The sequence below is a fragment of the Notolepis coatsorum genome (assembly GCF_963971535.1).
Source record: "Notolepis coatsorum genome assembly, chromosome: 5".
Lineage (NCBI taxonomy): Eukaryota > Metazoa > Chordata > Actinopteri > Aulopiformes > Paralepididae > Notolepis > Notolepis coatsorum.
Window position 1 is genome coordinate 53,529,810 of NC_140169.1, and position 13,271 is coordinate 53,543,080.

Sequence of the window (13,271 nt, forward strand, 5' to 3'; positions counted from 1 at the left end):
CAACTAACCCCCCCCCTAGTGAAGACAGTCTCTTACTGCTCTCTAGAGACATATCATCATATTAAACTAGTGAAGACAGTCCTACGCTCTCAGAGACATATCATCATGAGTATAACTAGTGAAGACAGTCTCTTACTGCTCTCTAGAGACATATCATCATATTTAAACTAGTGAAGACAGTCTCTTACTGCCTCTCTAGAGACATATCATCATATTAAACTAGTGAAGACAGTCTCTAACTGCTCTCTAGAGACATATCATCATAATAAACTAGTGAAGACAGAGTCTCTTACTGCTCTCTAGAGACATATCATATGTATAAACTATGAAGACAGTCTCTTACTGCTCTCTAGAGACATATCATCATATTAAACTAGTGAAGACAGTCTCTTACTGCTCTCTAGAGACATATCATCATATTAAACTAGTGAAGACAGTCTCTAACTGCTCTCTAGAGACATATCATCATATTAAACTAGTGAAGACAGAGTCTCTTACTGCTCTCTAGAGACATATCATCATATTAAACTAGTGAAGACAGAGTCTCTTACTGCTCTCTAGAGACATATCATCATATTAAACTAGTGAAGACAGTCTCTAACTGCTCTCTAGAGACATATCATCATATTAAACTAGTGAAGACAGAGTCTCTTACTGCTCTCTAGAGACAATCATCATATTAAACTAGTGAAGACAGTCTCTTACTGCTCTCTAGAGACATATCATCATATTAACTAGTGAAGACAGTCTCTTACTGCTCTCTAGAGACATATCATCATATTAAACTAGTGAAGACAGTCTCTTACTGCTCTCTAGAGACATATCATCATATTAAACTAGTGAAGACAGTCTCTTACTGCTCTCTAGAGACATATCATCATATTAAACTAGTGAAGACAGTCTCTTACTGCTCTCTAGAGACATATCATCATATTAAACTAGTGAAGACAGAGTCTCTTACTGCTCTCTAGAGACATATCATCATATTAAACTAGTGAAGACAGTCTCTTACTGCTCTCCAGAGACATATCATCATATTAAACTAGTGAAGACAGAGTCTCTTACTGCTCTCTAGAGACATATCATCATATTAAACTAGTGAAGACAGAGTCTCTTACTGCTCTCTAGAGACATATCATCATATTAAACTAGTGAAGACAGAGTCTCTAACTGCTCTCTAGAGACATATCATCATATTAAACTAGTGAAGACAGTCTCTTACTGCTCTCCAGAGACATATCATCATATTAAACTAGTGAAGACAGTCTCTAACTGCTCTCTAGAGACATATCATCATATTAAACTAGTGAAGACAGTCTCTTACTGCTCTCCAGAGACATATCATCATATTAAACTAGTGAAGACAGTCTCTTACTGCTCTCTAGAGACATATCATCATATTAAACTAGTGAAGACAGTCTCTTACTGCTCTCTAGAGACATATCATCATATTAAACTAGTGAAGACAGTCTCTTACTGCTCTCTAGAGACATATCATCATATTAAACTAGTGAAGACAGTCTCTTACTGCTCTCCAGAGACATATCATCATATTAAACTAGTGAAGACAGTCTCTTACTGCTCTCCAGAGACATATCATCATATTAAACTAGTGAAGACAGTCTCTTACTGCTCTCTAGAGACATATCATCATATTAAACTAGTGAAGACAGTCTCTTACTGCTCTCTAGAGACATATCATCATATTAAACTAGTGAAGACAGAGTCTCTAACTGCTCTCTAGAGACATATCATCATATTAAACTAGTGAAGACAGAGTCTCTTACTGCTCTCCAGAGACATATCATCATATTAAACTAGTGAAGACAGTCTCTTACTGCTCTCTAGAGACATATCATCATATTAAACTAGTGAAGACAGAGTCTCTTACTGCTCTCTAGAGACATATCATCATATTAAACTAGTGAAGACAGAGTCTCTTACTGCTCTCTAGAGACATATCATCATATTAAACTAGTGAAGACAGAGTCTCTACTGCTCTCCAGAGACATATCATCATATTAAACTAGTGAAGACAGTCTCTTACTGCTCTCTAGAGACATATCATCATATTAAACTAGTGAAGACAGTCTCTAACTGCTCTCTAGAGACATATCATCATATTAAACTAGTGAAGACAGTCTCGTACTGCTCTCCAGAGACATATCATCATATTAAACTAGTGAAGACAGTCTCTAACTGCTCTCTAGAGACATATCATCATATTAAACTAGTGAAGACAGTCTCTTACTGCTCTCCAGAGACATATCATCATATTAAACTAGTGAAGACAGTCTCTTACTGCTCTCTAGAGACATATCATCATATTAAACTAGTGAAGACAGTCTCTTACTGCTCTCTAGAGACATATCATCATATTAAACTAGTGAAGACAGAGTCTCTAACTGCTCTCTAGAGACATATCATCATATTAAACTAGTGAAGACAGAGTCTCTTACTGCTCTCCAGAGACATATCATCATATTAAACTAGTGAAGACAGTCTCTTACTGCTCTCTAGAGACATATCATCATATTAAACTAGTGAAGACAGAGTCTCTTACTGCTCTCTAGAGACATATCATCATATTAAACTAGTGAAGACAGAGTCTCTTACTGCTCTCTAGAGACATATCATCATATTAAACTAGTGAAGACAGAGTCTCCTACTGCTCTCCAGAGACATATCATCATATTAAACTAGTGAAGACAGTCTCTTACTGCTCTCTAGAGACATATCATCATATTAAACTAGTGAAGACAGTCTCTAACTGCTCTCTAGAGACATATCATCATATTAAACTAGTGAAGACAGTCTCGTACTGCTCTCCAGAGACATATCATCATATTAAACTAGTGAAGACAGTCTCTAACTGCTCTCTAGAGACATATCATCATATTAAACTAGTGAAGACAGTCTCTTACTGCTCTCCAGAGACATATCATCATATTAAACTAGTGAAGACAGTCTCTTACTGCTCTCTAGAGACATATCATCATATTAAACTAGTGAAGACAGAGTCTCTTACTGCTCTCCAGAGACATATCATCATATTAAACTAGTGAAGACAGTCTCTTACTGCTCTCCAGAGACATATCATCATATTAAACTAGTGAAGACAGTCTCTTACTGCTCTCTAGAGACATATCATCATATTAAACTAGTGAAGACAGAGTCTCTTACTGCTCTCTAGAGACATATCATCATATTAAACTAGTGAAGACAGAGTATCTTACTGCTCTCTAGAGACATATCATCATATTAAACTAGTGAAGACAGAGTCTCCTACTGCTCTCCAGAGACATATCATCATATTAAACTAGTGAAGACAGTCTCTTACTGCTCTCCAGAGACATATCATCATATTAAACTAGTGAAGACAGTCTCTAACTGCTCTCTAGAGAGACATATCATCATATTAAACTAGTGAAGACAGTCTCTTACTGCTCTCTAGAGACATATCATCATATTAAACTAGTGAAGACAGTCTCTAACTGCTCTCTAGAGACATATCATCATATTAAACTAGTGAAGACAGTCTCTTACTGCTCTCCAGAGACATATCATCATATTAAACTAGTGAAGACAGTCTCTAACTGCTCTCTAGAGACATATCATCATATTAAACTAGTGAAGACAGTCTCTTACTGCTCTCCAGAGACATATCATCATATTAAACTAGTGAAGACAGTCTCTTACTGCTCTCCAGAGACATATCATCATATTAAACTAGTGAAGACAGTCTCTTACTGCTCTCTAGAGACATATCATCATATTAAACTAGTGAAGACAGAGTCTCTTACTGCTCTCCAGAGACATATCATCATATTAAACTAGTGAAGACAGAGTCTCTTACTGCTCTCCAGAGACATATCATCATATTAAACTAGTGAAGACAGTCTCTTACTGCTCTCTAGAGACATATCATCATATTAAACTAGTGAAGACAGAGTCTCTTACTGCTCTCTAGAGACATATCATCATATTAAACTAGTGAAGACAGTCTCTTACTGCTCTCCAGAGACATATCATCATATTAAACTAGTGAAGACAGTCTCTTACTGCTCTCCAGAGACATATCATCATATTAAACTAGTGAAGACAGTCTCTTACTGCTCTCTAGAGACATATCATCATATTAAACTAGTGAAGACAGTCTCTTACTGCTCTCCAGAGACATATCATCATATTATACTAGTGAAGACAGAGTCTCTTACTGCTCTCTAGAGACATATCATATTAAACTAGTGAAGACAGAGTCTCTTACTGCTCTCCAGAGACATATCATCATATTAAACTAGTGAAGACAGTCTCTTACTGCTCTCCAGAGACATATCATCATATTAAACTAGTGAAGACAGTCTCTTACTGCTCTCTAGAGACATATCATCATATTAAACTAGTGAAGACAGTCTCTTACTGCTCCCCAGAGACATATCATATTAAACTAGTGAAGACAAAGTCTCTTACTGCTCTCCAGAGACATATCATCATATTAAACTAGTGAAGACAGAGTCTCTTACTGCTCTCCAGAGACATATCATCATATTAAACTAGTGAAGACAGTCTCTTACTGCTCTCTAGAGACATATCATCATATTAAACTAGTGAAGACAGTCTCTTACTGCTCTCCAGAGACATATCATCATATTAAACTAGTGAAGACAGTCTCTTACTGCTCTCCAGAGACATATCATCATATTAAACTAGTGAAGACAGTCTCTAACTGCTCTCTAGAGACATATCATCATATTAAACTAGTGAAGACAGTCTCTACCTGCTCTCCAGAGACATATCATCATATTAAACTAGTGAAGACAGAGTCTCTTACTGCTCTCTAGAGACATATCATCATATTAAACTAGTGAAGACAGAGTCTCTTACTGCTCTCCAGAGACATATCATCATATTAAACTAGTGAAGACAGAGTCTCTTACTGCTCTCTAGAGACATATCAGCATATTAAACTAGTGAAGACAGAGTCTCTTACTGCTCTCTAGAGACATATCATCATATTAAACTAGTGAAGACAGAGTCTCTTACTGCTCTCTAGAAACATATCATCATATTAAACTAGTGAAGACAGTCTCTTACTGCTCTCTAGAGACATATCATCATATTAAACTAGTGAAGACAGAGTCTCTTACTGCTCTCTAGAGACATATCATCATATTAAACTAGTGAAGACAGAGTCTCTTACTGCTCTCTAGAGACATATCATCATATTAAACTAGTGAAGACAGTCTCTTACTGCTCTCCAGAGACATATCATCATATTAAACTAGTGAAGACAGAGTCTCTTACTGCTCTCTAGAGACATATCATCATATTAAACTAGTGAAGACAGAGTCTCTTACTGCTCTCTAGAGACATATCATCATATTAAACTAGTGGAGACAGTCTCTTACTGCTCTCTAGAGACATATCATCATATTAAACTAGTGAAGACAGAGTCTCTTACTGCTCTCTAGAGACATATCATCATATTAATCTAGTGAAGACAGAGTCTCTTACTGCTCTCTAGAGACATATCATCATATTAAACTAGTGAAGACAGTCTCTTACTGCTCTCCAGAGACATATCATCATATTAAACTAGTGAAGACAGAGTCTCTTACTGCTCTCCAGAGACATATCCTCATATTAAACTAGTGAAGACAGTCTCTTACTGCTCTCTAGAGACATATCATCATATTAAACTAGTGAAGACAGAGTCTCTTACTGCTCTCTAGAGACATATCATCATATTAAACTAGTGAAGACAGAGTCTCTTACTGCTCTCCAGAGACATATCATCATATTAAACTAGTGAAGACAGTCTCTTACTGCTCTCCAGAGACATATCATCATATTAAACTAGTGAAGACAGTCTCTTACTGCTCTCCAGAGACATATCATCATATTAAACTAGTGAAGACAGAGTCTCTTACTGCTCTCTAGAGACATATCATCATATTAAACTAGTGAAGACAGAGTCTCTTACTGCTCTCCAGAGACATATCATCATATTAAACTAGTGAAGACAGTCTCTTACTGCTCTCCAGAGACATATCATCATATTAAACTAGTGAAGACAGAGTCTCTTACTGCTCTCCAGAGACATATCATCATATTAAACTAGTGAAGACAGTCTCTTACTGCTCTCCAGAGACATATCATCATATTAAACTAGTGAAGACAGTCTCTAACTGCTCTCTAGAGACATATCATCATATTAAACTAGTGAAGACAGTCTCTTACTGCTCTCCAGAGACATATCATCATATTAAACTAGTGAAGACAGTCTCTTACTGCTCTCTAGAGACATATCATCATATTAAACTAGTGAAGACAGAGTCTCTTACTGCTCTCCAGAGACATATCATCATATTAAACTAGTGAAGACAGAGTCTCTTACTGCTCTCTAGAGACATATCAGCATATTAAACTAGTGAAGACAGAGTATCTTACTGCTCTCTAGAGACATATCATCATATTAAACTAGTGAAGACAGAGTCTCTTACTGCTCTCTAGAGACATATCATCATATTAAACTAGTGAAGACAGTCTCTTACTGCTCTCTAGAGACATATCATCATATTAAACTAGTGAAGACAGAGTCTCTTACTGCTCTCTAGAGACATATCATCATATTAAACTAGTGAAGACAGAGTCTCTTACTGCTCTCTAGAGACATATCATCATATTAAACTAGTGAAGACAGTCTCTTACTGCTCTCCAGAGACATATCATCATATTAAACTAGTGAAGACAGAGTCTCTTACTGCTCTCTAGAGACATATCATCATATTAAACTAGTGAAGACAGAGTCTCTTACTGCTCTCTAGAGACATATCATCATATTAAACTAGTGAAGACAGTCTCTTACTGCTCTCTAGAGACATATCATCATATTAAACTAGTGAAGACAGAGTCTCTTACTGCTCTCTAGAGACATATCATCATATTAAACTAGTGAAGACAGAGTCTCTTACTGCTCTCTAGAGACATATCATCATATTAAACTAGTGAAGACAGTCTCTTACTGCTCTCCAGAGACATATCATCATATTAAACTAGTGAAGACAGTCTCTTACTGCTCTCCAGAGACATATCATCATATTAAACTAGTGAAGACAGTCTCTTACTGCTCTCCAGAGACATATCATCATATTAAACTAGTGAAGACAGAGTCTCTTACTGCTCTCCAGAGACATATCATCATATTAAACTAGTGAAGACAGAGTCTCTTACTGCTCTCTAGAGAGACATATCATCATATTAAACTAGTGAAGACAGTCTCTAACTGCTCTCTAGAGAGACATATCATCATATTAAACTAGTGAAGACAGTCTCTTACTGCTCTCCAGAGACATATCATCATATTAAACTAGTGAAGACAGTCTCTTACTGCTCTCTAGAGACATATCATCATATTAAACTAGTGAAGACAGTCTCTTACTGCTCTCTAGAGACATATCATCATATTAAACTAGTGAAGACAGTCTCTTACTGCTCTCTAGAGACATATCATCATATTAAACTAGTGAAGACAGTCTCTTACTGCTCTCTAGAGACATATCATCATATTAAACTAGTGAAGACAGTCTCTTACTGCTCTCCAGAGACATATCATCATATTAAACTAGTGAAGACAGAGTCTCTTACTGCTCTCTAGAGACATATCATCATATTAAACTAGTGAAGACAGAGTATCTTACTGCTCTCCAGAGACATATCATCATATTAAACTAGTGAAGACAGTCTCTAACTGCTCTCTAGAGAGACATATCATCATATTAAACTAGTGAAGACAGAGTCTCTTACTGCTCTCCAGATACATATCATCATATTAAACTAGTGAAGACAGAGTCTCTTACTGCTCTCTAGAGAGACATATCATCATATTAAACTAGTGAAGACAGTCTCTTACTGCTCTCTAGAGACATATCATCATATTAAACTAGTGAAGACAGTCTCTTACTGCTCTCTAGAGACATATCATCATATTAAACTAGTGAAGACAGAGTCTCTTACTGCTCTCTAGAGACATATCATCATATTAAACTAGTGAAGACAGTCTCTTACTGCTCTCTAGAGACATATCATCATATTAAACTAGTGAAGACAGTCTCTTACTGCTCTCCAGAGACATATCATCATATTAAACTAGTGAAGACAGTCTCTTACTGCTCTCCAGAGACATATCATCATATTAAACTAGTGAAGACAGAGTCTCTTACTGCTCTCCAGAGACATATCATCATATTAAACTAGTGAAGACAGAGTCTCTTACTGCTCTCTAGAGAGACATATCATCATATTAAACTAGTGAAGACAGTCTCTAACTGCTCTCTAGAGAGACATATCATCATATTAAACTAGTGAAGACAGTCTCTTACTGCTCTCCAGAGACATATCATCATATTAAACTAGTGAAGACAGTCTCTTACTGCTCTCTAGAGACATATCATCATATTAAACTAGTGAAGACAGTCTCTTACTGCTCTCTAGAGACATATCATCATATTAAACTAGTGAAGACAGTCTCTTACTGCTCTCTAGAGACATATCATCATATTAAACTAGTGAAGACAGTCTCTTACTGCTCTCTAGAGACATATCATCATATTAAACTAGTGAAGACAGTCTCTTACTGCTCTCCAGAGACATATCATCATATTAAACTAGTGAAGACAGAGTCTCTTACTGCTCTCTAGAGACATATCATCATATTAAACTAGTGAAGACAGAGTCTCTTACTGCTCTCCAGAGACATATCATCATATTAAACTAGTGAAGACAGTCTCTAACTGCTCTCTAGAGAGACATATCATCATATTAAACTAGTGAAGACAGTCTCTAACTGCTCTCTAGAGACATATCATCATATTAAACTAGTGAAGACAGAGTCGCTTACTGCTCTCTAGAGACATATCATCATATTAAACTAGTGAAGACAGTCTCTTACTGCTCTCTAGAGACATATCATCATATTAAACTAGTGAAGACAGAGTCTCTTACTGCTCTCCAGAGACATATCATCATATTAAACTAGTGAAGACAGTCTCTAACTGCTCTCTAGAGAGACATATCATCATATTAAACTAGTGAAGACAGTCTCTAACTGCTCTCTAGAGACATATCATCATATTAAACTAGTGAAGACAGAGTCTCTTACTGCTCTCTAGAGACATATCATCATATTAAACTAGTGAAGACAGTCTCTTACTGCTCTCCAGAGACATATCATCATATTAAACTAGTGAAGATAGTCTCTTACTGCTCTCTAGAGACATATCATCATATTAAACTAGTGAAGACAGTCTCTTACTGCTCTCCAGAGACATATCATCATATTAAACTAGTGAAGACAGAGTTTCTTACTGCTCTCCAGAGACATATCATCATATTAAACTAGTGAAGACAGTCTCTAACTGCTCTCTAGAGACATATCATCATATTAAACTAGTGAAGACAGTCTCTTACTGCTCTCCAGAGACATATCATCATATTAAACTAGTGAAGACAGAGTTTCTTACTGCTCTCCAGAGACATATCATCATATTAAACTAGTGAAGACAGTCTCTAACTGCTCTCTAGAGAGACATATCATCATATTAAACTAGTGAAGACAGTCTCTAACTGCTCTCTAGAGACATATCATCATATTAAACTAGTGAAGACAGTCTCTTACTGCTCTCCAGAGACATATCATCATATTAAACTAGTGAAGACAGTCTCTTACTGCTCTCCAGAGACATATCATCATATTAAACTAGTGAAGACAGTCTCTAACTGCTCTCTAGAGACATATCATCATATTAAACTAGTGAAGACAGTCTCTTACTGCTCTCCAGAGACATATCATCATATTAAACTAGTGAAGACAGAGTCTCTTACTGCTCTCCAGAGACATATCATCATATTAAACTAGTGAAGACAGAGTCTCCTACTGCTCTCCAGAGACATATCATCATATTAAACTAGTGAAGACAGTCTCTTACTGCTCTCCAGAGTGACAGCCAGCTCATGTTGCCCCATGCTCCTCAGGAAGTGGAGTGTGATCTTCAGAGCTCCCTCCCTGGCGCTGCTCCTCTGCTCCTCCTCCATCTGACTCTCTGAGCACGCTGGGTCATCTGGACTCAGAATCCTCTGGAACGTCTTCAGCTCCTCTTTCACAAAAGTCACGATGTTCTCCTCAAGCAGCTGAAACAGATACAAGTCACGATGTTCTCCTCAAGCAGCTGAAACAGATACAAGTCACGATGTTCTCCTGAAGCAGCTGAAACAGATACAAGTCACGATGTTCTCCTGAAGCAGCTGAAACAGATACAAGTCACGATGTTCTCCTGAAGCAGATACAAGTCACGATGTTCTCCTGAAGCAGCTGAAACAGATACAAGTCACGATGTTCTCCTGAAGCAGCTGAAACAGATACAAGTCACGATGTTCTCCTCAAGCAGCTGAAACAGATACAAGTCACGATGTTCTCCTGAAGCAGCTGAAACAGATACAAGTCACGATGTTCTCCTGAAGCAGCTGAAACAGATACAAGTCACGATGTTCTCCTGAAACAGATACAAGTCACGATGTTCTCCTGAAACAGATACAAGTCACGATGTTCTCCTGAAACAGATACAAGTCACGATGTTCTCCTGAAACAGATACAAGTCACGATGTTCTCCTGAAGCAGCTGAAACAGATACAAGTCACGATGTTCTCCTGAAGCAGCTGAAACAGATACAAGTCACGATGTTCTCCTGAAGCAGCTGAAACAGATACAAGTCACGATGTTCTCCTGAAGCAGCTGAAACAGATACAAGTCACGATGTTCTCCTGAAACAGATACAAGTCACGATGTTCTCCTGAAACAGATACAAGTCACGATGTTCTCCTGAAGCAGCTGAAACAGATACAAGTCACGATGTTCTCCTGAAACAGATACAAGTCACGATGTTCTCCTGAAGCAGCTGAAACAGATACAAGTCACGATGTTTTCCTGAAGCAGCTGAAACAGATACAAGTCATGATGTTCTCCTGAAACAGATACAAGTCACGATGTTCTCCTGAAGCAGATGAACCAGATAATAGGATTCTTCACTGGTGGGATCACTGGTACTGTAAGCTACTGTATCAACTCTGGGAAAACCACGCTAACTCTCCCGCCTCTCTCACTTCCTGTTCCTGTGATGAAGTTCAAACGGAAATAAACTCTTCCAGGTCGTTCATTCATGTCAATGAACGTGAACAATAATTATTATTAAACGTCTTAGTATACTGAACCAGCCTTAAAACATTGGAAAAGTATGTCTAGTCAATTATAAATCACTGAACATAATATAATATGTGGATCAATCTGGAATGTTACATATTATATGCACAAAACATTTCAATATCAATTGAATCTCACATTTGGAATGTGTATGTTTTTTTTGTATCCACTTTTTCTCCTTATTTTCAATTTTTCTCCCATTCCAATTTCGTGTTTCCAATTCTCCCCTCCCCACTGTCTTGAACGTTGCTCGCATATGCCCCCCACTGGTAGGTTGTAGGGAGGATAGAAGCCTTGCATCACGTGACCCCTCCGGTACACGAGGAGGCAGCCTGTCACATCTTTTCACCTGCCAGCGCGGACTCTCATTGGCGAGGAGTAACGCGTGGGAGGCTCACACTGCCCCCGCCATTTTCCTGTCTCTGCTGTGCAGGCGTCCCCCAACCGACCTGTAGGAGTCGCTGTCCACAACGTCCAGATTACCACCCGCTGACTCTGCCAATTGAGCCAGTATGACGGTCGGCCCAAGCCCGAGGCACCGCTGACGCCTGGATTCGAGACCAGAGTCTCTTGCATTGGGGATGAGCGCAATCTCTGCTGCGCCACCCAGCCGCCCTGGAATGTGTATGTTAAGCTTAGACAGCATGGTGGTGTTGTGGGAGGTAGAACGACTAGAACCCAAATGCAGACAGCCAGAGGAGGAAGCAGGCAGGACGAGACGGAGTGTAGATAAAAAAAATAGAGCTTTACTTACTTATAAGTTATAACTAAATGTAAACAAACAAAGGTACTTTAAAAAAACGAGAACCAAAACCTAGAATAAGGTACATAAAACTACACGGGGGAAAAACACGAATGAACCTAACATGAACTGGAATCAGACTTACTAGACGAGGTACAGGAACGATAGCAAATGACAGTAACAGCCCAGACACACCAGCCGCGCACACATGCACTAGCGGGTTCCGCGCGAGAACAGCGCGCGTGGCCGGGCACACCGAGTCTGACTTCAGAGCGGGCGAAAGTGCTCGGAGGAAGGCACATTTACATTGGAACAGCTGTAAATAGTAATAGTCTATTATGTGAAGTCAGTCCCCGTTTGAAGATTTTTTTTTAAGATTTCCAGTTCCAGCGTTCTATTGTCCATTTTGCATGTATAACCAGTTTTTATATAATTAATTAGAATGTTAGAATTCATTTTAGAATGATGATCAGTGTGACTGTACTCTTGAAAAAGTATAGTAATATGGTTTGTTTGTATTGGGAAAGATACAGACACATTAGCTGGTTGAACAATGTGTGGTAAGAATGCAGATATTGAGTGTATTTCTGTGAAAATGCGCGCGGCGCACGGCACGCCTCTGAATCCAACCAAAGCGAAAACGATCGATTTAAGATTTCCAGTTCCAGCGTTCTATTGTCCATTTTGCATGTATAACCAGTTTTTATATAATTAATTAGAATGTTAGAATTCATTTTAGAATGATGATCAGTGTGACTGTACTCTTGAAAAAGTATAGTAATATGGTTTGTTTGTATTGGGAAAGATACAGACACATTAGCTGGTTGAACAATGTGTGGTAAGAATGCAGATATTGAGTGTATTTCTGTGAAAATGCGCGCGGCGCACGGCACGCCTCTGAATCCAACCAAAGCGAAAACGATCGCTTCCAGCCCACGAGTCCCGCGCCCGCTTGCGGCCGGTGGGCACAGCTACGTCCGTTAACATGGGAGCGAAAGTGAAGCGCTGGTCGCCTGCCCGCCCGCCTGACCGCCCGCCCGCCCGCCCGCCCGCCCGCCTGCCCGTCTGCCTGCCTGCCTGCCTGCCTGCCTGCCTGCCTGCCTGCCTGCCTGCCTGCCTGCCTGCCTGCCTGCCTGCCTGCCTGCCTGCCTGCCTGCCTGCCTGGCTGGTGTGTGCGCGCTGTAACATGAACCACGACAGGAAACAACCACTAACATGAGATAATGAACCCACAAGGAGGGACAGGACAGACTAGACATATATACACACTGGGCT

At 38.9% G+C, this 13,271-nt stretch overlaps 1 protein-coding gene across 1 annotated transcript in view; it reads right to left on the minus strand.

The window, feature by feature from the left end:
• Positions 1-9,567: 9,567 nt before the first annotated feature.
• Positions 9,568-13,271, minus strand: part of LOC311228190 (uncharacterized protein) — a gene marked incomplete at its 3' end in the record, with an annotated part of 33,744 nt that continues 30,040 nt past the window's right edge. The window contains exons 6-7 of the mRNA XM_084314102.1: positions 9,987-10,188; positions 9,568-9,578 (exon numbers count right to left, since the gene is read on the minus strand). Of these exons, the coding sequence (XP_084170228.1) occupies positions 9,568-9,578; positions 9,987-10,188 (213 nt within the window). The remainder of the gene's footprint in view (positions 9,579-9,986; positions 10,189-13,271) is intronic.